Source organism: Marmota monax, unplaced genomic scaffold (genome assembly GCF_021218885.2).
Source record: "Marmota monax isolate L192 unplaced genomic scaffold, Marmota_monax_Labrador192_F-V1.1 WCK01_AAM20220418_F8-fsc00052, whole genome shotgun sequence".
In the NCBI taxonomy this organism is placed as follows: domain Eukaryota; kingdom Metazoa; phylum Chordata; class Mammalia; order Rodentia; family Sciuridae; genus Marmota; species Marmota monax.
In genome coordinates, this window is record NW_026693473.1 from 8,416,095 (window position 1) to 8,444,060 (window position 27,966).

At 32.3% G+C, this 27,966-nt stretch overlaps 1 protein-coding gene across 29 annotated transcripts in view; it reads right to left on the reverse strand.

Moving 5' to 3' along the window:
• The window catches only part of Dlg1 (discs large MAGUK scaffold protein 1), a 271,999-nt gene that overhangs the window by 26,995 nt on the left and 217,038 nt on the right, over positions 1–27,966 (reverse strand). For 12 of the 29 annotated variants that reach the window (XM_058583549.1, XM_058583552.1, XM_058583560.1 and 9 more), the window contains 5 exons: positions 22,427–22,541; positions 17,559–17,735; positions 13,412–13,481; positions 8,885–8,984; positions 326–367 (listed from right to left, as the gene is read on the reverse strand). In XM_058583549.1, coding sequence (XP_058439532.1) covers positions 326–367; positions 8,885–8,984; positions 13,412–13,481; positions 17,559–17,735; positions 22,427–22,541 — 504 coding nt within the window. Of the gene's footprint in view, positions 1–325; positions 368–8,166; positions 8,201–8,884; positions 8,985–13,411; positions 13,482–17,558; positions 17,736–22,426; positions 22,542–27,966 lie in introns of all 29 variants that reach the window. The other 17 variants (XM_058583555.1, XM_046457826.2, XM_058583563.1 and 14 more) reach the window with 5 other exon arrangements.

Sequence of the window (27,966 nt, forward strand, 5' to 3'; positions counted from 1 at the left end):
TATTTTTTTAAATTTTGAAATATTTGCATAGAAGTTACAAGCTGAGTATCCATAATCTGAAAACCTGAAATCCAAAATGCTCCAGAGTCATAAAGTTTTTGATCATCACACTGGTACTGAAAAGTTTCTTTCATTTTTGGATCAGAGATGCTGAACCTGTAGTATAATTTTATTTTTCAAGTACATAATTTGTCTTGGCTTTTCCTGATTTTAAAATATTAAACATCTGATTTTCAGTTTATAGAAGACACTGTTAAGGAAAAGGCTACCCAAAGAATGCGTAGTATTTCAGATAACAAAAGAACAAGTAATTTAAAACACTTACGGTAACTACTTTCACTATCGCTGGCATTAGAAGTTACATGCTCTGAAATTGCAGGACAATGAAAAAAATAAAGAAAACACAGTGTCACGAATATAAAAAACTGATAAAAGCAAATTATTAAAATAAAACATGGTGACATTACAAAATGTTGAGATATAAAGTTTTAAAAAGTATTTTTGATTTTCTGAAGTTTAATTTTTTTCAAATAAATAAGAATCAGTAAGGGCAAATACCTGTAATTAAGGATAACACTATTTTTTATACAACACTTTACAAACAAAATCTATATAATTAATAGCAAGTAGAATATGACAAAGAAAGTATATTTGGCATCACTGAATTTAGTTTATGAAACAGTTAAGGACCAGGAAAGGAGACAAATTATATTTGAATAAATAGCTGCCCATATTAATGAAGAAATGTCTTTGTAATTTAAAAATAGATTTTGTTTTTCAGTATAGTCTCTTTCTTGTTGCTGAAGAGAAATGAAAATCTATATTTCTGAGATTATAAAAAGCATTTTAGATATCAAATTAAATGTCTCATAAAAAGTTAAAGGGAAGAGAATTCTACAGGTTGGGAATTACATTTTAAGATAGACCAGTATTTCTTAGAAACTCCACCTTAATAAAATTAACAGTAGATGCTTTGTAAAACATTGAAAAAAAATTAATTCAAAACAAAATATCTATTAAAAAATTGCCTGATCTTTCCTTTTCAAAGTGACCCCATTTCATAACTTCATTAAATAGGCACTCTTCTTATACATGTAAATGTACTCTTTCAATAAATATCTTCCTTCAATAAAGAAGAGACTAACTTTTTTTTTGGTACTAGGGATTGAACCCAGGGATATTATTAACATACATTAATAACACATTATTAACTCTATCCCTTTTTATTTTTTATTTTAAGTCAGGGTTTTGCCAAGATGCTGAGGGTCTCACTAAATTTCCAAGCTGGCCTTGAACTTTTAGATTCCTCAGCCAGCCTCCCTGAGTTGCTGGGATTACAGGTGTGCAGCACTACACCCACTCAAGACTAATAATTTTATTTATGTATGTGCTTTTTTGTATACTTTTATTTATAAAAGTACACAAAAGTTTTTAATGAAGGTAAACCTAAATTGCTGTTAGGGAAAGAAAATAAAAATTTAAGGACAAGGAAAAAGTCCGAGGATAAATATTTGCTATGCCATAACACCTACTAGGTAGGCTTTTTAAAATCAAATAGCACTATCGGCACATACAGAGAAATGGCAGATCCTTAAGATTTCAAGTTAAAACAACAACAACAACAACAACAACAATTCTTGGTTTGAAAAAAAAATGTTTTTAAATTGCTATCATAGTGAAAAGTAAGTCTATTATTCTAATTTACAAAAGACAAGTTGTAACTTTATCATGGTTATTGCAAGTAGAATTGACTAATATATGATAAACACACATAAAATGGTGTTTATTTTTCAGCTTACATTTAAAAATTTATTTTCATGTTACTACAAAGACTTCAAAACAATTATTTAAAAGTGTATAATATTGGGTTGGTTCAGTGATGGAGTGTTTGCCTAGTATATGTGAGGCACTGGGTTCAATCCTCAGCAACATATAAAAATAAATTAATAAAATAAAGGTATTGTGTCTGTCTACAAAAAAAAACCTTTTAAAGGTTAAACCTTTTAAACATTAGATTACATTGGATTTATTATTATTTAGACATTTTAGTATGTCTTAAACTGTTTTGTTTTTATAATCATCAACAATTATAAATGCTTTCATTTTATAACTTTTTACCTGTCCTGTCCGCTTCCCCCTCACCCCTTTCTGAGAATTGAACCCAAGGGCACTAACCATTTAGCCACATCCCAGCATTTTTTAAAATTTTGAGACAGGGTCTCACTAAGTTGCTTAAGGACTCACTAAATTGCAGAGGTTGGTTTTGAACTCACAATCCTCCTGCCTCAGCCTCCCAAGCCATGGGATTACAGGTGTACGTAACTACACCTAGCTCTGTCCTATTTTCTTAAAATTCGTTCCCAGAAGTAGGAATGTCACATTAAAAAAAGAAAAATCTTAAATTTACAAATTAGAGATTATAGACTATATAGTCTCTAATTTGTAAAAGAAAGAAAAATTAGTTATTGCAATGGAGTGGAGAGCGGGAAGTTAAGAGTACTGAAGAAAAATTAATTGAGATAATAATTATGGAAGACAGGTAAATAAATACTTGTGGGGTTTATTTTTACTATTCTACCATTGAATGCATCTGACATGTTATATAATAGAAATTTAAAGATACCATTATCTCTTATTATATCTTTTTTATTTTGGATTCACCTACTCACCTAGAACTCTTTAAGATTGCCAAAAGCTATTCAATAATCAAAATCTGCAGGCTCTTTCAAATACTCTTTTATTTAGTTCCTTTATAATAAAACCTTGCTATTAAAAAGTCTGGGCCTTGGATTACCATCATCATAATCATGGTGTGAGAATTTGTTAGAAAGGTAACATGATTTTTCGTCCCTGAAAATTAAAAATAAATTTTGGGTTGGGGATTTAGTTCAGTGGAAGAGGGCTTTGCCTAGCAGCATGAATCCCTTGGTTCAATCCCAGCACTGCCATTACTAACAACAACAAAACAAATAAGCAAACAACAACAACAATAAAGAACCAGAAATAAAACAACATCATCAAAACTTCCTGAAGGCACTTTACCAAAGAAGGTATTCGAATAGCCAAAAAAATATAGAAAAAAGTCGTTCAAATTTACTTTAAAAATTTACTATTAGGGAAATGCAAATTAAAATGACAAGGAATATTTCTACCATGTACCAGAATGGCTAAAATGAAACAAAATAAAACAAACAAACATGCTAAAAACATAGACAAGGATATGTAGCAAATGAAGTATACTGGAGATAGGCAAATTGGTAAAAATACTTTGGAAAAGTATCCATTAAGGACTGGTTCCAGGACCTGGGAGAGGATCAAAATCTGAGGATGCAAAAGTCACTTCTATAAAATAGTGCAGTGTTTACACGTAATCTAGGCACACCCTCCCATATACTTTGTTTTTTGAGGGGTGCTGGGATGGAACCTGGGGCCTCTTGCAATGTAGGCAAATGCTGTACCACTGAGTTACATCCTCAGCATTCTCCCATAAACTTTAAATTAATGTTTGGATTACTTAATACCGAATACACTGTAAATGCTATTTAATAAATAGTTGTTATACAGTATAATTTAGGGAATAATGAGAAAAAATGTCTCTGCATACACACATAACCATCACAGATCTACAATTATACAAGAAGATAGAAAGCAAATGATGCTCAAACAAGCACTAGAGAGACTGAAGATCTGTGAAATGGTAGGAGGCTACAGAAGATTATGCCCACATATCACCCCATTTGCATGGATTCAGTGTAATGTTTAGTAAACACAGCAAATTCAAGTTTTGTGTTTTGCAAATTTATGGAATCCCCCTCAATATTTTCAGCCCATGATTGGGTGAATACACAGATGTGGAGCCCATGGATACAGAAAGCTAACTATACCTATTACAGCTGGACACATGCATATGACCTAGCAATTCTGTCCTTTCCTACGTATTTGTCCCAAAGAAAGGCAATATGTAGGGTCACCAAAAGCCACATACAAGAATGTTTGAAACAACTATTTGAAATAACCCCCAACATTTTATTTGCGTATCTGAGCATATGTACACTTTCATATTACTTTTTCATTTATATATTAAGCATTTCCCATGTCATTTTCAGAATGATTTTCAATGGTTACATAAAACTACAAAGTATGGATAATTTATACTTCATTAACCATTTCCCCACTAAGTCATTTTAGGATAGTTTCAATTTTATTTTTTTTCTGTTATTTCTAAATAAATGATAAACATTCAAATATAATAAGTATTTATCTCCATTGCTCATTATGTCCTTAGGATAATTCCCTGAAGAGAATTTAGTGGGCCAAAAGATGCTTTTCCAGAAAGATACCTATGTTAAAGAGAAGCCATTTCATAGAACCATCTACTTATCACTGGAGTTTCCTTTATTCTGTTTATTGATTACTAGGAAACTTATTAAACATTTTTATATATGCTTATTTAATTTGCTGATCTTTTTTTTTTTTTGGTACCAGGAATTGAGCCCAGGGGATCTTAACCACTGAGCCACATGCCCAATCCCGCCCCACCTCCTTTTTTTTAACTGTCGCTTGGTGACATTATTTCATATAAAAGTTACACTGAGAGGAGAGTCAAGTATATCTGCACATCTTCCCGCTCACAGGGCACAGCCACCTGGTAATGATTCTGACTGATGCGCAGGATATACAAGGTAAGAACCTCCCGCAGAAGCCCAGTGCCGTGTCCGGTCCAGACACAGATGTGACAGTGAATGTGCAAAACAATCTTTGCAGCTCACTGTCCTGGGTCACCCCTGCTGCACTGTTTCTCTGGCTGTGACAGTTCACGCCTCTGCAGTGACTCAGTCCCATGATCTGCCACATGGTCAGGACCAGCTCAGCAGTCCCCTCTAGTTTGCCTCCACAGCAGGAGATGCCCAGGGGAGGACCCAACACCTTTTAAAATTATTTTTTATTTAGAGGTAGGGTCTAAGTTGCTTAGGGTCTCGTTAAATTGCTGAGGCTGTCTTTGAACTCATGATCATCCTGCTCAGCTTCCTGAGTGCTGGGATAACAGGTGTGCACCACCACTCCTGGCTTTGCTTATCTTTTGAGCAATCTTGTTGCTATAGTTTGGATCTGCAGCTTCTCCAAAAGACCCACATTTTAAGGCTTGGTCCCAGTATGACACTATTGGGAGGTGGTAGAAACTTTCAGATGTGGGGCTCCATGGAGGTTTCAGATCAATGGGGGAGGGTGTGACTTTGAAGGAGACTACAGTGCTTCAGATCCTACTTTCTTTTTTTGCTTCTCAGTTATCATGTAGTTTAGCAGCTTGCTCCACCATGCACTCCCCACCATGATGTGCTGCTTTGCCACAGGCCCCAAAATAAGAGGGCCAATCTATAATGGACCAGAACCTCCAAAACTGTGAGCCCAAATAATCTTTTTCCAAGTTGATCAATCAAGTATTTGTTAAATTAATGGGAAAGCTAACGTGTTTGTATTATCTTATGTCTAGTTTTCTAATGGACATTTAGGTCTGTTTCTTACTGATTCAAAATTTATAGTATAAGAACATCATCCCATTAATATACATGATGCAAATATATTTATATTTTCATTTTTTAATTTATGATACTTGAAATAACCACAAGCATTTCAAATCCTCTAACCAAGTTTCCACATTTCTACTTAAGTATTTCTTCCTGACAGTTTGCTCTCCCTGAATATATCATCAATCCCAAGCAATACGACTACGCTTATATTTTATTTAAAACACAAATAAGTCTGATTTTGGCATCTAAGAGCTGTGCAGAATTTTGCTTAAATAGGTCTTTAGAATGAGAAGAAAGGAAAGAGATATGTAACAGGAAAATTGTGTGCCTGAGAAGAGATTTTGAGGTGTTTGACAAGATTGGAAATTGTAAAAATGGAAAGATTGTCACAAATGCACCTTATGTATCTTCTATTGGGCTAAATTTCCTATTTTGTCTCTGTTAAAGGAATCTTACTCAGTTTTATTGCCTTGAGCTCCTTCAGAATTGCATCCTTAAAGCATAAAAGTAATACAGGTTTCTGTTTCTAGTTTTAAATTAAGATGGTGATTTAGCTATATTCTTGTAGACTTCTACTGTATGTTAGTCCTGCTAGTCAGAATTATGTAAGTAAAAGCAATTTCTCTCACTGTTTTCTCAATTGTCAAGACCGCAAATCAATAATTTATCAGTCTCTTGGATTCATATATATGAAAAGCATTCTACGGTATCACTTTTGTTTCTCAGCTCTTCAATTAAATATCTTATTTTTCATAGGTTGTGTGTATTTACATATGGATATAAATTTTCCTTGATATTCAGTATTATTCTACATATTTTAAATAGGTCATTCTATGTCTCTGGAATAGCTTACTCTGCAGATTCCTTAGTTCTGTTCCAACAAGGTTTAATGACTACCTATATTAGGTTGAATGTATTTTCTTATTTTAAAATCTCACAGGATTTTGTTTAATTTTCCCCTGTATTCTTAAATATAAAATATAGATAACTAAGGCCATATGTAACATCTCATAATTCCTATGAGATGAAGCAATACCTATTATTCAAGTGACCTTAAGTTACTGTCCAGAAAGTCAAACCTTTTCTAAGTCTGATAATTAGTTACCATTTTTCATATTGTTCTGCTTCTCAAATTCCAACCCTTAGTTAGAATCAGAGATATAATGTCAGGTTATAATTATAACGGTATCAATATGGGAACCAAGTTCTTCATTTAGTTCCTTTTCCTAGAAGTGTTCCACAGATCTCTGTTATCTCAATGATGGTAAAAATGGGTAAGTACATTGCTGATTCATGTCACTTCTAAAAATATATCAATCTCAAAATAAATTCTATAGCATCTATAATCTGTGAAAATGATTTTCTAGTTTTGAAGATTGTTTTCCCCCCTTAAATGTAAGAGATTTTAAAAAAAGGGATGCTACTATTAATAAAAAAATCTATGGTCCTTACGAAATTTTAAAAAGGCACATGTAAAAATAACAAAGTATGCCTAATAGAAAAAATTATACATAAAGTAAACTGTCTTCAACCTAATGCATACCTAAGTCCTAAGGTTGAAATAAATGCCTACAGTTTAGATTAATATTACAATATAAAGTTACCATAAATCAGGAGAAAAAGTCTGTGAAACTGAATGTTTATTAATGTAGATCTTAGAAAGCTCACAGAATTGGCTATATTCTTAATGACCAATGAATTACAAAAAAATAAGTTTTCAAAATGCTTAATGTTCCAAATGAAAAGAACTATTTAGAATACAATTTAGCCTAAAGATTATTTATGATTCACTGTACCTAAAGTTACTGAGTAGTATATGGCAAATTTTCATAAACAAGCAATTTGAGATCAACCAAATTTAAAATTTTGTCTGCAAAATTTATGTAAGTAAATTTTGCTTCAGTAGTTCATTTGAACATTTACTGAATTCCTTGTGTATAACAGCTTCTGTGCCAAATTCTATATAAAGATTAAGTACTAGCTAGAAAATTTAGAATACTAAAACAACAAAACCCCAAAACAGATAAGATCTTGATTTAAAGGAAAACCAAAGGATAACATTTCTTGTAACTCTTCTCATTGCTTATAATCTCCTCAGAAAAGAGGTATATATAATTTCCCTCCAAAATTGCTATTTGAACTTGTCTGCAATTCTTCTCTAATAATTAAAATCTACTGTTTTATAATTTCACATAACAATGCTTTTCTAATGCATAATCAAAGTGATTTTAACAACAACAACAACAAAAAAAGGGACACAAAACTCTAAGGGAGCATATTTCTATATTCTGATAATGAGAGCAGGTAGTACTATTAAAAGAAAAAAAACTAAAAAAGTCTATATATTAAAAACTCCCTAGCAAAAGTGACTGCCATAAAAATTACAAAAAGGAAAATATAATTGTGAGCAGGTAAATTTCAAATGACATGTAAAAAATGGAGTGTAAGAAAAACAAAAAGTATGTATTACAGAAATAAAAATCCCAAGTGTGTTATAAACATGAAAAGTCTAAAAGCAATCTAAATCACACACCTCCTTATGCCAGAAGGGCACTACCACGAATCTCAAATTTATCTGAATAAGGTAGGTCTGTAGATGGAGGTTAAAAAATAACTTGGGAGTATTTTGATCACTTACTCAGGCCTTTTGATCCCATGTCGTCAGGGATCTCCTGTAGAGAGTAGTCCCCAGAGAGCAAGCAATAAAAAGATAATCAAAGAAAATAGTTGTCAGTAATACATAAAATTGGTGCTACAGTAAGAGACAGTTCCAAGACCATTACAGGTGCACATATCTTACAGAGCATTTTTATAGATTTCAGAAAGTTTGGAACTGAAATGAAATGTAATCTATAAAAGGATGGAAGTTTTAGTTTAGAGACTGATTAAGGCCGAGGTGCAAAATTCAGGGACATTTCTTGCTATTCTTAAAATAAAATTTACATTGTCTACACATAATGAAGAAAGGGGATAAAATGGAATGATTCCAGATGACCTAATATTTAAAGATTGGTGAGGCCATACCTAGAAATCAGGTATCTATGTTTTTCTTCCAAAACATTATTTGAATGTCTGCTTTTTAAAAATAAGAACTCCTATTTTAAATAATTCTATTTATTTTTTATATGTTTAAATTATAAACACATAATTCAAAAACACTGCTTAAGAGTTCCTAAGGTGCCAGAAAAGGTTAAGATTGGTATACAAATGAATTTATGCCTGTAAACATTTCCCCTGGTCAACACAATTAGTAACCTGTTGCAGCTCTTGAAACTGTCTCCATGGTAACAACCAACTGCAGGGCAGTAGGTCCCTCTACATTTATTTTCAGTTGACCACTGGATCCACATACTTACGGTCAGCATCACTTGTTTCCTGCTCACTCAGGTCCTTGTTCTTGTAGAAGGGAAATTTTCGGGAAAAGAGGTTCTTTTTACGCTTGTCATTGAATGACTGCTGAAGAAGAGAAGGAGGGGCAAAACAAAGGGATGTCTACTGTCTGTGTGTACAAAGGCCCAGCCTAGCAGCTCTGTGGAAGCTGACTCCTGTGACCACAGTGTGCAGTTTGTATGAATTTTACTTAATCATATAAAAAATAAATTTCTAATTTTGTATAAACTCCTCTAACATTTTACAAATTAAAATATTAAAAAATTTTTAAAGAGCACAATTCAGTTATACCTTACAATAAGGAATGCTACTTGACAAAAAAAAAAGGTAAAGAATAAATCAGATTACTATAAAAGCATGAATCAAGCTAATATTTGTTTACATGAATCCATAAGTTTCAAGAAAAATCTCCAAGTATGGTGCTAGGTGCCCTATTATAAAATTTATTTTTAATGTTATTTTGTTGCTCAACTTTGCTTGCGTGTTAGGTTGTAATCTTTCATTTTACTTTGGACCACAGTTTTTCCCTTATCCCTTTGTTTGTGGCTATACTAACAGAAAGGCTACCATTGGAAAAAAAAAGTAAATGAAAAAATTGAGTAAGTTGCTAATGCTAAATACTTAAAAACACACAATCTCATTTTCTTTTTGGAGGAGGAAAAAGATAATTAAATGCTTATGGCATGAATTAGAAAATGGAAAGAAAACGAAAAGGTCCATCAGGCATACATACAGAGTCCAAAATAAGATTTATCACTGTTATCTTAGCCAAGGAAGAAGAGTCAAGACTCTTGGCCAACTTGAACATTGTTACAACTGATTTACTTGTTTTTAAGCTGCACTGCACTTATCTATTTTGAAAAGTATATATAAATAAATAAAATAGAACCACATTCAGTCCATTGGCACCATACTCTGCATAGAGAATAAAAAGGTTAGTGCCTGTCAAGGTCACAAAGAAAATTAAAGATTTTAATAGTCTATTAGATAATTGCTATGAGAGAACTGAGCAACTGATTTAATATTCTTCACTGCCCACAGAAGGATGATGAGGCTATTAAAGAGAAAGGGCTTCATTTGTAATTTCTCTGCAATAGGCATTCATGTTTAAAAGAAAAATGTCCTAACTTACCAGTGACAATATAAATTATTATTATTGTTGTTATTATTAGTATTATTATTTGAGAGTGGAGGGAATAATATAAAGGACATAATATTTTTTCACTTTTTTTTTTTTGGGGGGGTGGTGCTAGGGATTGAACTCATGGTCTCACACATGCTAGTGTTCTATCATAAGGCTATACCTCCGGCTCCAAAAGGATACAAATTTTGTTCTCATTTTTCTTGAGTTTATTCATGTCATAAGATGCTACATTAGATTCCTCCTATTTGCAATTCTGCTTTTTGTGATTGGATAATTTCAGAAACAAATGGTTCTAAGTGTTAAATTGTACACTGATTTGAGTAGCATGATGAAATCTCATGCTACCCTGCTCTGCCCTGCCCAGGGTGTGTTCAGTATCTATCTTGGTTAGCAGATTCACTGTTTCAGTGTCAGTGCTTGTGTTCAAGTAACCTTTATTTTACTTAATAATGGCCTCAAAGCACAAGAGTAGGTATGCTGGCAGTTTGATTATAATATAATGTTACAATTATTCTATTATTTTTACATATTTGTTGTTAATCTCCTACTGTGCCCAATTTAAACTTTATTCATAGGTATGAATCTATAGAAAAAGCACAGTGGATGTAGAGTTTGGTACAATCCATGGTTTCAGGCATCCAAAGGGAGTCTTGGAATATATTGTTCATGGACAAGGTGGGGAGACTACTGCACATAACTGTTTTAAAGTATATCAATGCCAGGCAGTAGGTTTTGGGCATTCCCTTTTTTTGAAGCATATGATGCTGGCAATTAAGGTACTAAAGTTAGTTAAAGTAATTTTTAGCTTCAATTATAATGGGAGAATTTTGAAAAGAAACTTTATAAAAACAAGGTTAAGCTTTCATTTTTACCTTTTCATATAATAATTCATGATTAATTCAATCATTAGCCAAGCAGACTACCTTAAATTTTCAATCTTAAAACTTTTTGTATTTTTATTTTTTAGTTGTTAATGTACATTTTATTTATTTATTTATATGTGGTGCTGAGAATTGAGCCCAGTGCCTCACAACCCCAGCCCCTCAATCTTAAATTTTGAAGGCTCTGAGGAACTAGATAAAAAACTCTAAGCAGAGGTAAAAAATAATGAGAAAAAACACCATGGATAAATCTGGACTTATAACTGTTTTATAAATGGTCAAGTAGCATCAACTGAATAAAAATCTTCACTTGAAATTTTAGAAAGGAGAGAAGAAAATGTAAGTTTCAGTAGAGAACAATTTGTGTGTAAACTAATTAAGGAAAATTCTAAGTCTTTTTATTCCAAAGAATCACTGTTTTTGAATTTAGTAATAACATTCATGATATCTAATGAAATTGAAAATGTTTTTAATAAAAGGTCATTTACTCCTCCTACTGCATATATAGTGGTCAGAGTCAGTTTCACAGTACACAACCAAAAGAAACATGAAGTTTAAAATGTTTTGATTTTTGATATCTTTGCAGTTAGCCAAAATGAGATATCAATAAGATATTGTAATATGATAGAAAGAGTGCTTGTTAGTTAAGAAATGTATTAAATGTATTACATTTAATATCGTCCAGGTGAAGAATTTATTAAAAGTGAAAACAAAAATAGCATAAGCAAACAAGACAAAAATGTGTGAGGAAAACACAAAACTGAAGAGACAAACTACCTCCAGGTTTTCTATATTTTCAATAAAAATACTATGTTTAATTATTTGTTGTCATTGATGTTGTATTGCAAGAGTGCAATAAATATAAGAACTGAAAACATCACAAATCTATGATACATATATTAAGTATCTAAATACATAATTTCCATGTATATTTCAAAATAGCCAAATCCATTAAAAAGTGTTAGGAGAAACTGAAATATTATTAATTCTGCAGTGAAAATAAAGTCCACAAATTACCATGTAAGGAAAGGAAAAGGAAGAAAAGGAATGGTATTACAGAAAGAAATGCAGTTCTGTATCAATGGCAAGCGTATTTTTACCCCACTCAGTATCATGCATATTTTTGGTGCTGTGTTAGAACACAGTGATTGTGTATCAAGTTGGTTACAGTCAACAAACAAGACTAAGATATAAATATATCGTTAATTTAGTATGAAAGAAAAGCTACAACATGCAATCTTTTTCAATTAAGTGTAGTGTACTAAATTATTTTTAAAGACATATATAAAACAAGCACAAAAAGCACTGTATTTATTTCACATTCTAAGCAGTTACTTGGGATTTTTTCCTCCTATAAAATTTTCCATTTTAAATACTGAAAATTGTGTTTTCTGAAAGGTACAAGTTACTTTTAAAGGAATTTATTACTTTCAAAAAACCTGAATATATTATTGAATTTACTCAGATTTAATTTTGTGGACCAAACACAATATTTCTTATATTTTAAAATTTTATGCTTGAGTGCTTAGTGAATTGGTAACAGAGTTGTATGGAGGGTAAATTTATTTTGCTGTGTTAACTTTTCAAATATTATCAAATATTTATTTTAGAGTAAAAACAACAACAACAAAAAGACCCCTCCAACACATAAAACCAATTGCTATGAAAAGTATTTCAACACAACTTGTTCAGCTCTTTATTCAGGCTTACTTTTAGAAGATTTCTTGCAGTGAGTTCAGGATAATCAGGAATTACAGTCAACGTAGTATAAGTGAAATTGGTACTTTCTCATCCACTGGCATCCAAAATTTTTATACTCAAGCACAGTATAAAAATGAAAAACACATATCTATATGTAAATATATATATCTAAAGATATGTAAATATGTTTTTATATATCTTAAATATGTAAATATATTTACATATCTTTATATATGTAAAAATTGATGCATTTCTTTTCTATCTGCAAAACTTCTTTGACTCACTTTCATTATTCCCTCCAAATAAATATTCATGTTGATTCCAACATTTAAAATATGAATTCTATTGAGAAATTATTTCTACAATGACGGCGGTTCAGAGAACAAGGAGATTTTCATGAATTCACTTGCAAGAACTTGTAAACTTCTTAACAGTTGATATTTTGAAGGCACCTATAGTATAGAGGAGTCAATATTAAACTAGCTTTCACTATTAGTAGTGATAATATAATCCATTTCATTTATAAAAATAACCCTGATCAAAAGTATGTTGCTAAGAATATATCAAATGGTAGTTTTAATTATTTGGAAATGTCTGTGAAATGGGTACTTTAATAAATGCTCACTATTACTGTAAAGCACCTGGAAAGAGCTGCTTATAGTTAATTCTATGGCAAAATCTTTCTTAACAATCTAGCTCAAATGATAATTATGAAAAAGTATACTGTCCTCATTTATTTTCAAAAATAAGAGATTTCATATACTCACCCCTTTATCTCCTCTTGTTTTAGAATTGAATTTTACTGTTTTTAAACGGGCTCTTTCTTTCTTCTCAACTCTGTCAAAGTACAGAAGATTATTTATTTAGGTGGTAGGGATTGAATTTAGGGCCTTAAGCAGGCTCTATCATTGAGGTACATCCTGGCTCCCAGGGTTTTTTTTTTTTTGAGACACAGGGTCTTCTCCACGTTGCCCGGGTTGGCTTGGAACTTACCATCCTCCTGCCTCCACCTTCCAAAGTAGCTGGCATTATAGGTATGCCCCATTACATTTAACTAGAATGTTATTTTTTTTAAGTAAACCAAATGTATCTAGGAATCTTACTAGAAATCACAGATCTGATAGCTCTATAATGAATATTTTTATATGCTAAAATCTCTAGGAGTCATATAGGTTTACATACCAAAATTAATTAGAATTGCAGAAAAATGAAATATTGAGCTCATTTAATAAAATACAACACACTTATGGAATACCAAAATAAAGTGTATATGTGTAAACTTACACATGCACTAAATTTCATAATTATATTTAAAATATTATGAGGCAACATTACTGAATTTAGCAATTTTTCAGGTTTTCTTTCTCCTTCTTTCCTTGCTTCCTTTTCTTTCTTTTATGATACAGGGATGCTTTACCACTGAGCTACATCCTTGGCCATTTTTATTTTGGAATAGGGTCTTTTCGCTGCCCAGGTTGGCTTTGAACTTGTGATCCTTCTGCCTCAGCCTCCCATGTCATTGGGATTACAGGATGTACCATGTGCCCAGCTGGTTTAGTCTTTTAAAGAAATATGTTATGTGCATGTATGATTATATCACAGTGAATTCCACTATTAAGTATAATTGTAATGTACCAATAAAAGATGAAAAAACTATTAGCGTAGGACACCAATGCTACAAATTAAGACTGAGAAAGCAAATGTGGCAAAACTTAACATTTGGTGTGTGGATGTTCACTGTACTATTCTTGCAATTTTTTGTACTTACTTTTCTGAAACTTAGAAAAATAAGCGAGAAACATAAAAATTAAGCTTAATTTCAGTGATGTATATGTGCATATATATATATAAAGTAGCTAGTTAGAGTGTAAAACATAAGTTTTACAGTATTTTTTGAGGGATATAGAAGAACTGGTAACTCTCCTTATTCCTGTAAGGTGAAATAGGTTTAGAGGGAACCTAAATAGCTTATAGAACTTTGAACCTTGTTAAAGTGTTAGCTCTTCAAAAATATGCAAGCAAATTATAAGTGTAAACCAAAATTTATTGTAGATTCTAACATCAATATAATCTTGCAAAGTTTGATTAAAGTATGTTTTTATAAATCCTTAGATTTTTAACACGCAATTATGCAAGCATACTGCAGAAAAACCTACCCAAATAGCATATGAATAAATATATCTAGCTATATAGTTTTACCACAGGTAGAGCAGAGTCTTGGCATTCATAGACTTATAACTTATGTTCTTTACTATTCCAGAGCAATCTTGAGGGGCCATGACATGCATAATTTATAATATCTAAGTATTTGCTGAAGGCACAACAAAATTACCATTTAGTTGGTAAGCATTTACCATTCAAAATGGCTTTGTTTCTTAACTATTGCTTGTTCAGTAAATAGTTGAGTGACTTAAAAGGTGTTTATTTCTTTACTGAATTTAGCAATTTTTCAGGTTTTCTTTCTCTGAAAGAAAGATTTCTTTCCCTGAAAGAAAGTCAAGAATTGAAGTAATTATAATTCTTAGAAGTAAAGAAGTCTAAGTAGGAGACAGTTCAATTTAAGGAAAAACAAGTTTAGAATATATTCATGAATGAAATAGCCTAGTTAGTTGTAGTTTCATACTGTATTTTACGGGAGAAAAATTATATTCTGTAATGCTACTCATGAATTTGGGGACTGGTAGGGTCTCAAGATATATCTCTTACAGTAATTCTTAATTCTCTTTTCATCAAACATTGGCTGCAGGTACATGGAGAGCCTTTGTGAGATATGAGGTTCCAAGGGATAAGAAAATTTTTAGGAACTCTGACCTTGATATTTAAGATGTGAGGTTTCTACTGACTCAAGAATGTAGGGAGGAGGCATTTTTGAATTTTAAGCAGAATATATTCTATTTTGGGAAAACGTTACATTAAGGGGCTGCATTGCTAAAAGAGAATTTGCCATCAAACATAAGATTGCACATAGATGGATATTGCTAAGTATGTAGATCTACCCAATAAGTTATAAACCAACCCTAAAACCACAATTAAAAAATCTTTAATAATTAAATTAAAGATCAATTACTTTAAATTAAATACTTTAATAATACTATTCTTGGGCTAGGGATGAGTGTAGCTCAGTGATAGAGCACTTGCCTAGTATGCATGATGCCCAAAGTTTTATCCCCAGCACCACAAGAACAGATTAATACTACTTTTTTGTATAAAATATAGAAAGAGGTTTATAGATGGTTTATAAATAATTTGTATATTTACCAATTACAGTGATTCCAACAAAATATAAATCCAACTCAATAAGAAAAAGCATGTTCTTTAAAAAAATATTTTGTTTTTGTTTTAGTTTGAAACAATACCTTTATTTATTTTTATTGGTGCTGAGGACAGAACCCAGCACCCGGCATGTGCTAGGTGAGTGCTCCACTGCTGAGTCACAACCCCAGCCCCGCAAAAGTATGTTTATTACATCATAAGCTTTATCTCAAATCAATTAACTAACTATAACAGACATTATTATTTTTGCTGGCTATCTTAAAACTATCTTGGAGGAATTATAAGTTGCCATTTTAATACTTTGCTTATAAAAGTACAGACAGTCAACATTTCAGAGACCTTATAAGGTACTCTAAACTGGGATCATACTTTTTTTTTTTTTAATTTGTTCTAAATAGTTATACGTGACAGCAGAATGCATTTCAATTTATTGTACACAAATGGATCACAACCTCTCATTTCTCTGGCTGTACATGACGCAGAGTCACACCATTCATACAATCATACATATATATATAGAGAGAGTAATAATGTTCATGGCATTCCACCATCCTTCTCACCCCCACACCCCCTCCCCTCCCCTCACTCCCTCCTGCCCAATCCAAAGTTTGTCCATTCTTCTCTAGGCCCGCCTCCCCAATTATGGATCATACTAAAGACATTTGTATATAATCACTTTTGCCACTAGATGGTAAACATGCATTAATGAATCACAAAAATGAATGGTTAAACATAAAGAGCAAAGACAGTACCAACAGGTCTAAGTTAATCAAGAAAAAGGAGAAGTGAAGTATCCCACTAAATATTTCTATTTAATCTAAAGGAGGCAATGTACACAATCAAAAGCTTAAAAAATGTAAGTCCTATTACCACTTAACATAGGAAAACTACAGACACTTTTAATTCTGTCTCCTTTTACTGGTATAGACACATGGCATAGTGACACAAGAGTTATTTATTTTTTTAGCAACCAGGAGGAACTTTAAAGAGATCTGTTTGGGGGCATCATATCTTCTAATTATGCCACTGGTTACAATTCAATGTGAATAAAATTAAATAGTTGTGAAGCACAATACTGGAAAACAAAGTATAAAATCAACACTTCAATAAAAGAAATTTATTCAGTTGTCTTGGTGTTTTTAAAATCTAATTATGCATATTTAAGGCACACAATTTGATTTGACAGGCAAACATTGTAAAATAATCATTACAGTTAAGCTAATTAAAAAATCTATTACTTAGTTATCTTTTTTGGATTGTTGATGATGGTAAAATGCACTTGGGATCTACCTACTGAGCAAAATTCAAGAATACAGTACAGTATTGTTACCTGTGGCTTGCCATCATATACATAAGATTTCTGGTATTTGCTCTTTGTGTCTCTTGACCAACATCTTCACATTCCTTGTTCCCCTAACCCCTAGTGACCACCACTCTAATGTCTGAGTTTGCTATTTAAGATTTCATATACAAATGAGATTATCCAATATTTGTCTTCACGTGTCTAGTTAATTTCACTTAGCATAATGTCTTCTAGGTCCATCCATATTATACAGTAAAAGAAATGTAAAGAAACAGCAATTTTTTATGCTATTTATGCCCTACTTTCAAGTGGTAAAACAAACAAACAAACAAATTTACCTGCGTTTACTGGGAATCACTCCAACTTCATCACTTTCACCATCTGGTGTAACCTGTCTGGCTTGCCACCACTCATCATCAGAAGCATTAATAACATGGAGGATATCTCCAAATTTGAAGTTCAGTCCCTGACTGGGAAGGCCACTGTCTTTAGTCTTGTCATAATCAAAAAGGGCTCTAGATTCAGAAGAAGAAAAGCCCATAATTATTTATTATTGTGGTATTAATCAATTTTAAGTAAATATAGGATTCTCAAAGTATATATAACTTGGATAATTAAACTAGTATTATACTATGGTAGGCAAGATAATGCCAAGATCAATATTGTACTATATGCACAAGAAAATGAGACAAAACAAGTATCAAATCAACTTGTTATGGAAATAGTTTAGATATATTACCTATTTCTTTCAATAATGTATGAGAAATAGTTTGTTTTTTTTTTAAAATGTGACTTTCAGAAAATTAAAACCAATATACGTGGCTCATATTATGTTTCTTTTGGACAGTGCTGGTATAGATGAATTAGCAGGTGCTTTGGAATCAGACTTGAGGGCTTGACTGGTATGTCCTCTACTTATTGGAGTTATATTGTAGTTTCTGTGTTTGCTTTTACTTTGGGCAGTTTATTTGATTCTCCTGAGGCTTTTCTTATCTATCAAACAGGGCTAATAATATTTTGTAGGGTTGTTCTGAGGATTAGATCAAATTTGGTAAAATGTGTACAAGAAATTTAAAAAATGCTTTTGAGTGTGTTGACACATCTATTTGGGAGGCTGAGGCAGGGGAATTGCTTGAGCCCAGGAGTTTGGGGCCAGTCTGGAAAATGTAGTGAGACTCCATTTCATAACCAAACCAAACCAAAAGAAACCAATACCCAAACCAAAAAATGCTGTAAGTAAAATCCAATGACAACCCATACTGAATTCCAAAATAGAGACAAATCTAGAGAGTTGTTCTAAAATAATAAATAGAAAGTAAACATTAAGAGATACTCTTCTGTTTACTTTAACTAGACACCTGAAAACAAATTCCCTGATAAATTTGATCCAATAGTTGTGAACTGAAAGACTAAATCAAAATCGTGATTATTCCATTAATCATTCCTTCTTCCATTTGTTCACAAAACAAGAATGAAAAATACAAATGAATATTGAAAATTTTGATAAAAATATTATGAGCTGTCACTTGGTTAATTTGTGTACAATATATAAACAAATTTAATTTTTAAATTCAAATAAATTCTCTTTAGAGTACAAGAAAGGGCTGAGGTTGTAGCTTAGTGGTAGCGTACATGTCCTAGGTTCAATCCTGAGTACTGCTAAAACTGACAAAAAAATGAACAAATAAAGAGAATAAGAAAGAATTCCAATAATTACATTTTAAATACTATTTATTTATTCTTTTATTCCAATTTGATAATCACAAATGAGGATACAAATCCCTACTCTTTTTTCATTCTACCCAACTTTTTTTTAATTCTTCTGTGATGCTAGACAATGAAACCAGGGCTTTGCATATTCGAGGCAAACATTCTAACACTGAGCCATATCCACAGCCTTCCATGCTACTCAATTTTTAGAAACTTTTCTCCTGAAGGAAAATCTGATGAGAGATGGAGTTACATGATGGAGTTAATGAATGAACTGGCAATTCATGTTTTTCAAATGTGATCTTTCCTTTCAAGGCTAATGGTCTCAGAGAAGTATGTGGAAATTAAGTGGGATGGCTTACTTAACATGTAAGAAAATATTTAGAAGATGAGGATACAAATCAACATATTATAAAATAAAAAATAAAGTACCTCAACAGAACAAAGTCAAAAGACATTCAGAAAAGGGAAAATATTATCTCAACATTTTAGTAAAAAATTAAACTTTTGAATCACAAAATAGAAGTATATTACTGATGAATAAATGGTCAAAAGAAATCATCCGCAATTTCTATTCTGTTAGCACTATCTTTTGTCATATTTGATTCATTAAAATAATAAATGCATGGAATACATGAGTTATTAATTGTAAGAGTATAATGAACACTTTGACCATTATCAATAATTTACTTACCTATATATTCTCTCTCTGATCCTTCTTCCCTTGGATCAAGAGTTAATCATCATTATAAAGTTTTATATCATTATTATAAAGTTTTGAAACCACTGTTTTGAATACAGTGTTTATTAATTGTCTTGATCCTTTTTGCTATTGTTGTTGTTGTTGCTTTAGTTTTATCACATGTTGTCCCACTGTCTCAGATGTGGGACATATACATATATGAAAAAATATAAAGGCTATATGAGCTCTATATTATGATTTCCAATATGTTTTAATGAACCTGTTCTAACTTTGTTGAAATATTTACAGAACTGAAAACTTTGGACTTATTGGGTTGAAACATTATAATGGTTTAGTTTGTTTCAGAGATTTATAAAAAGGCATCAACTATGATCTTTCATAGCCTTGTTTTTATTTTTTGAAAGTAAAGAACCATGAACCTCTGCTTAACTGTGGCAGACTGCCTACATTTGTTTATTTCCTTTCCATCTTGAAACTCATTATAATGACAATGAAAAATAAAAATACAAAAGAGGACAATAGGAGAAAAGAGATTTTAATAATATTTTTGGATGATACCTATGCTTAGCAGACTAAGAGAAGCTATAACTAGGGTACCTGAAGAAAGGGATACTGAAACAAGATTTATTCCATAAGACTTTACACGTGCTCAAAAATTAGAGGTGTACAGTATCCAGGTAAGCAGGGATAAGTTATACTACTGAAAACAGAAGGTGGAAACTTTATATAGCCATTAGATCTTCCAGGCCCCTTTTCCCATTTCTAGTCCTATAGAAGACCAGAGGTTTAATCTTAGAGAAACTTGAGTCTGAGAAGCTAGGTGCTGTGGAACTTGGAGGGGTGTAGGAAGAAGTTAGATTGAAAACAAGTGAATGAACGGGAAATCCATATACTGAAAAAGAAAATTCTAGCAATCTGGTTTATATTGCTGGCAGGAGATTAAGTATTCTTTAGAGTTACTGAATGACACAAAAGACAAGAATGACATGAGGCAGAAGAGGAGCGTGAAAGAGCCAATTTATTCCTCTTCCATTATCTTCTAGTTAAACCCTCTAGTTTCATTCTCTGTTAAGAATGGAAAACAAGGATCACTGAATAGTTAAAGAACACCTCACATATAAAAAACTAAAGAAAATAAACTAACTATAAAATAAAAACACAGAGAATACTTGAAATATAAAACCTCAGAAAAACATTAGTTATCACGTTTATGAAATAAAAAAATGACAAAAAATCAGATAACAAGAAGGAACCCTTGAAAAATAGAACAGGATATTACCCCTCCCCACTAAATTCTAATTGAGAAAGCAGAAGAGAGTCACTTTCAGACATGCTAAGACTCAAAAAAAAAAAAAAAATGAATAAATACCTCCCACCCAGTCTTTTCTCAGGAATTTACTAGAGAATCACTTTAGGAAAACAAAAGAAAACTAAGAAGAAAATGTGACACGCAAGCAACATATCCTGATACAGTAAAGAGGCAAAGGGAACAGGGTAATGGCAAAGGGAAGTCCTTTTTGAGAATGTACAGCCAGTCTACAGAGTAACTACTGGAGCACAAAAATGGGAAGAAACTCCATCTGATTTAAGACCATTTAAGTGTCCACATGTTGTGAAAAACTGTAGAGGCTTATTTAGACACATGGCTCTCAATACTATTAATTTTATTGACAGTGATAGGGATTATGTGTGGGTCACATAATAAGAGGCAGAATGAATGGTGTGGTAGGGGAACACAGCGGCAGTAAGTCCATAATGTTTAAAGTAGAAAACAGTAATATATACATGTTATTTAGAAATTAAGAGGTAAAGGCAAGGGAGTTTGCTTTGAAAATGGAAGATAACTGTTTAAAGAGGATGAAACTAGAGGCTGGTAGGAGATGACTATTACTTTTCATTATAAGGCTTTTTGATAACATACGAACTTTAAAATTAGAGTGTTATATCTTTAAAAAATTAATAAAGATGGCCAGGTGTGGTGGCGCACACCTATAATTCCAGCAGCTCAGGAGGCTAGGCAGGAGGATCACAAATTAAAAGTCAGCTTCAGCAACTTAGTGAGACCCTGTCTCAAACTAAAAAGTTAAAAATGTCTGGGGGTATGGCATGGTGGTTAAGTGCCCCTGGGTTCAATCCTTGGTATAAAAAATAAATAAAGGTACTCCAAACAAGTGTACAAAATGTTTTTCTTTTTGTTTAAGTATTTCATAAATCACCAGGGGTGCTTTACCACTGAACTAACTCCCCCTTCCCCAAAGACAAAACAAAACAAAACATAGCCCTTTAAATTTTGGGACAGGTTCTAAGTTATAGAGGCTGGTCTCAAACTTGTGATTCTCCTGTCCCATTTCCCCAATAGCTGGGATAACAAGCTTGTACTACTGCCCCCAGCACTTATTATTTTTATTTGCTCTCTTTACTTTTAAAGAAACTGCCAAGGTAATTTATAAGTTACTCAAATGGAATATATCCTATTATAAATGATACAAGTAAATCTAAGTGTGGTATAATATGTCAGGTTTGCATTCCTAAAACACCAATCTAAAAATACTTCCAAGTTCACATTTATCTTGTCTTTATCATGATTATTCAAAGGGTTACATAACTTTCACTAATGAAATTATAATATTCTAACTCTTCATAGATACACTGTCAGAAAATCAATCATTAAAAAACATTTCACTAACTTGTAATATATTTTTTTATAGTAAAACTTAAGTCAGTGGAAAATACCGAAAGAATTTGCATGCATAGATAATTAAAGATTGCTATAATTAGAAGTAAAACATTTACCTGACATAGAGGGATCGCTTCTGGCTAGTTCGTAGAGAACCTGACCCTGAACTAATACTACTATTCATCATCTGCTCCCGTAAGTCATGTATTTTAGCTTCAAAACGACTGTACTCTGAAGGAAGGAAAAGAGAAATAATTTTATTTTATAGTCTCAAAAAAATAAGTTACCTAAAGATAAACTGCTAAATGTTTAAGCTGTTTCAAAATAGATTAAATGTGGTTAGAATTTAAAACAGTAAAATGCATAAGATTTTGTTCAACATGAAAACTTAAAAAATTATGAGCTTCTTAATGTGTCAGAAATTAAATTGCCTTAGAATTTTTCTACATTCATATAATATTTAATCAGTTAATGCAATTCCATGAATCAAACAGCACTATCAATCTTACCTTACTGTCTAAATTAAGTGCATATGTTAAAAACCAGAATTTATTCTAATTTGTCTTAAAAAAGCTATATTAATGAACTAGATGCTTTGATTACTAACCTTTAACAGTTAACCTTATATTCTTATGCAGAACTTATGCAGATCAATAATAAAAATGTGCTTTAACAAACTGATAAATTTTAACTAATAATTCGTAAGTTATCAAATGTCAAAATAAGATGCAAAAAAATCTGAAATAACATTCCTAAATATTTTTATTTAACACATTTTTATATAAAAGAATAATTTTGAAAATGGACTACTTTAAACTATATTATACATTAAGAACTACTCAATCTTTAACAAAAACTTGTAGCACTTTAAAAAAAATTATTGCAATTACAAAGTTGTACACATTTATGTCTTTTCTTTTAAATCAATGTTATATCAAACTTGATTTTCTTATAAACCTAGTCTTAGAACAAACAATTTGCTTGTGAGTTGTATAGCTTAAGAAGACAGAGTAAGAATAAATACTGCTGGGTCACTCTTCCTTTCATCATTGTCATATCATGTTTTTTAATGGATATTATGATTAACTGAGGCAACCAATTATTAAAAAACTCACATTACTATGTAACTATCATGACAAATCTTCTTTATTATATGTTGACACAGCTAAGATTTACAGATAGGTATATAGGCCATGGGAGATATGTTTTGAGTTCCACCCCCTCTCTCCTCTGCAGAAGCTCACAATCATTGAGCTACATCCCCTGCCATTTTTATTTTTAATTTTGAGACAAAGTCATACAAAGTTGCCCAGGCTGGACCTGGACTTGTGATCAGCCTTCTGAGTAGCTGAAATTATAGACAGAAACACCATGCCTGGCTGAATTACTGTTTTAGTCACTTGGAATAATTCTTCCTTGGGTGTTAAGGCTGCCAAATGGATACACATTAGGTTCATTTGTTTCTTTTTACTTTAAACTTCAATTTTTAGGGGCTGCTTTTTAAATTTTTTGTTTTTGTAAGTAAGTGAAATAAGTCAAAAGTCAAATCTTACAGCAAGAAGAATATTAAAAAGGATGTCCAGGGCTGGGGTTGTGGCTCAGTGGTAGAATGTTTGCCTAGATTGTGTGAAGCCCTGGGTTTGATTCTCAGCACCACATATATATAAAATAAAGGTCTACTGACAATTAAAAAAATATTTTAAAAAAATGAAGTTCAGCCTCTATCCTTTACTCATCCTATTCTGTCCTGTTCCTGATAAGTAAATATGTAAAGAAAAGCTTATTCCTCCATTTTTAACAATATAAGCATATACACACATCCCTGTAAAACATTCATCTTTATTTTATTATATATGTATATAATATATAATTATGTGTATGAATACATGAAAACTTCCTTGCTTCTTTACTGGGGTTGAACCTAGGACTTTGCAAAAGGTAGGCAGAAGTCCTACCACTAAGTTCACTCCCAGCCTCATCATCTTCTTTTTAAATGGTAAACTTATAGATTTCTCCTTTGTTTCTTCCCCACGAAATAATAAGAATAGCCATATAGTCAGATGTTTCTCACTTTTTAAAAACCACTACATAATCTTTTTGTTTGCTTCATTAGTAAACCTGAAAATTGTTTTAATACTTGAGTTAACTTTTGGTGTTTATCCCAGTTTTATTCTTATGATTTGGGTTACGTGTGTGTGTGTGTGTAGAACCTTTACAAAATAACTGTGGCAGATTATATTTTCCAAAAGTGCTTCCACATGCTCTTATACAATGTAACTTTCATTTCCCCAACAAAAGGTGGAGTCTAATTCCCCTCTGTTTGAATTTGGGCTTTTTTCTGACTTGCTTATAACCAAGAAGTCCTGATGATCTTGTGTAATTTTCAAGGTTTGATTAAAACAGGCCAGGATGCCGAGGGGAAGCCAGACACTATGTAACAGGCCCTACTACTCTATAATAACCATACTGCAGATCAGATGATGGTTCTCTGAGTCCAAACTTCTAGCCAGGTATAACTAAGGCACAAGATAATGGGAGTGAGGTCACCCTGGATCCTCCAAAGCAGCTAAAGCAGCTCATCCACTCTTTGAATTTTATATTCCATGAAATGAGCTCAGCTGATTATGCAAGGAATAGAAAAACCTTCCAGTCCTGCCTAAACTGTATTTTTTTTTGTACCACAGATTGAACCCAGGGGTGCTTAACAACTGAGCCACATCCCCGGCCCTTTTTATATTTTATTTAGAGACAGGGTCTTTCTGAGTTGCTCTGGACCTTACTAAGTTGCTGAGGCTGCCTTTGAATTTGCAATCCTCCTGCCTCAGGTTCCCAAGACACTAAGATTACAGGTGTGAGCCACTGCACTCGGCCTAAATTCTAAACATACAGAATTCTTAGGATGGTTGTTTTGATCCATTAAGTTTCAAGGGAAGTTTGTCATGAAATAGTAGTAATAGGAATACAGTCTCACTGTATGGTTGGTTGATTTGTTAGAAAGAAGCAGGAGAGATAAGACAATGAGAAAGAATGAAAAAAATAGTAGTAGATTTGTCCTTTTTCTTTTTGTGGTGCTGATATCAAGCTATCAAACCCAGGGCCTTCATCATGCTGGGAAAGGGCTCAACCACTAAGCTAACTATACCTTTACTTGTTTGTCTTTGGTCACCTACTATAAGCAATCTTCTCAGATCTGATATGAAATATTATTCTCTTATATCTAGTTAAAAACTTTAAAACTACCAGAAAGCTTATTCCATTTTCATATCATCTTCAAACTCTCCCATTTTTCTGATAACTGTATTTTATTCAAATTGTCAGCAATTAAAGCCTTTTCATGTTCCATACTCTCTTCCTTATATCCATCTTAATGCCAACACCATTCCTCACAACAGTATCTCTTCTCATCGTTTTGAATGTTGACGGTTGTTTCTTTCCTCAGCAAATATTTATACAAACAATATCATCCCAATTTTTTGTTGATGTGTTTGAATACAGCCTTTATAGGTGAAAGTACGTTTGACTGTGTTTGACTCTTCATGTTTCTTCATTATGTCCTATAATTGCCTTCTGATGAAATACTGCTGACAATACTTTTCTTCCTTTTAAAAGGGCTTTATTGGCGGTATGGGGGTGGGGAGAATGTAACAGTAGTAGAGCATTTGCCTAGCTTGTGCAAGGACCCAGGTTCAAATTCTTTGGTACTACCAAAGGGGCTTAAGGGAGTTTTTCCTAAGGAGTAAAGACAGAATTCCACAGTCTTTTTTTCTTTAAATGTTTTTGTAGTATTTCTCAATACTGGTTATCATCTTGAATACATGAAATGTGCTTCTGATAGGTATTGAAATTTTTAATTAAAAAAGTTCTGTTTATAGGTTGTGTTGTTCTGAACTATTATTTTTTTATTGTACTTCTATTATGTACATACTGAATAATCTGCCAAATTTCATATCTGCAATTTCCAACTTTTTAAATTAATATATTTTTTAGAGATTGAAGCAATCACAAACTTCATTTTCCTGAACCATTTGAGAGTAACTTGTTTCTCTGATGTTTCATCATCCTGAATACTTCTACAAAAACATCACAATTGGGAAAGTAACATTAACAACCCAATAAAGTTTCACCAATAATGTCCTTTATATTAGAAGGCTCTAGTTCAAATTCATGTATTGCTTTTAGTTGCTGTATCTTTTAAGTCTTTCAGTTGGAATAGTGTCAAGTTTTCCCTGACTTTGTGATCTTGATATTGACGAGGATTACAGGTCAATTATTTTAATAGGATCTCTCTCAATTGGGGTTTTTCTGATGTTTCTAAATGATTACATTGTGGTTATACAATTTTGGCAGAAATATAACAGAAGAGATGTTATATTCTTCCCCAATGCACCCTATCAGGTGGTAAATAATTCTGATTTGTCCCATTACTAACTTTGATCACTTATATTGTATGTGATTACTTGATGAAGGTTATGTTTGCCAACTTTTTCTACTAGAAAATAATTTTTCTTTTTGTAAATACATTCCTGAAACATATACATTTCTTTGGTCTCATCAAACTTTCAATTAATTAATTCACATTGATAAGAACTCATGATTCCTAATTTATTTAAGTCCAATTTGATGCTGAAATTGTTCCTGATTTGGACAGTGGAAGTTCTGAGGTTTTATTTTTTGTCTTTGTTTTTAGAATATCTTCATTTTTAATTTTTTTGTGGTGCTGAGAATCGAACCCAGTGCCTCACCTATGCTAGGCAAGCACTCTACCACTTGAGCCACAACCCCAGCCCCAATTTTGAGTCCTTTTGATGGCTCATTATTTGAGTACTTCCTTGCTTTCTGGCATAAGATATTACAAAATAAACTATGCCTGAGCCCTGAAACCAGCCATTTGTCCAAAAAGTCTTGGTAATTTTAGTGGGGAATAATATTTAGAAGGCAAGGTCTGGATGTTAGGTATCTTCATTGCTATTGGGTTGGCACTGAACCCAGGCCCCTGTCAGTGGGCAGAACTCTGGAGAAATATATATGCATACACACACACATAGGGAGCTATAGCTGGTTAATTGTGCTATGGGACCCAGACTGCTCCAGCCCCTTCATATCTATTTGCAGATGCACTGTATTCAAAATGTAGACTGTGCAAAAATCCTCACTGATGTTCTCAAATTATTCTACTGCATCTCTAGTAAGTACTGGTTGATTTGGGGGCTTCTCCTGTTGTTTCTCCTATACAGAAGCTCATATCATAGGTGGTTTTAGCTAATAGCTTGTACATATCTGCTTGTATATTGGGATCCATGAGGATACTTTTCTCATCTACCTTTGTTGTAAATTTGTTAATAAACTTTGGTTTTGTTGTCTCATTTTGTTTGGGAGTGTGGGGTAGGGCAGAGGAGTTCTGGGCAATTCAGCTTTAAATCTGTGATTTCATTTGCATTTTCTATTAGTCACATTTGCTTTATGTTTCTATTATTTTAATTAGATCCCAGAAAAGAATTTGGAAGTGCTGAGTTTTCAATATTTATTACTTTTGTGTTTAATATTTAAAATATAACTTATTTGTACATTTAAATAATTTTATTTTAAATAAATCATATGTTTAACAGTAAGCTTGTAAAATTTCTGAAAATCTAACAGCTGGGTCTCATAAGCTAGT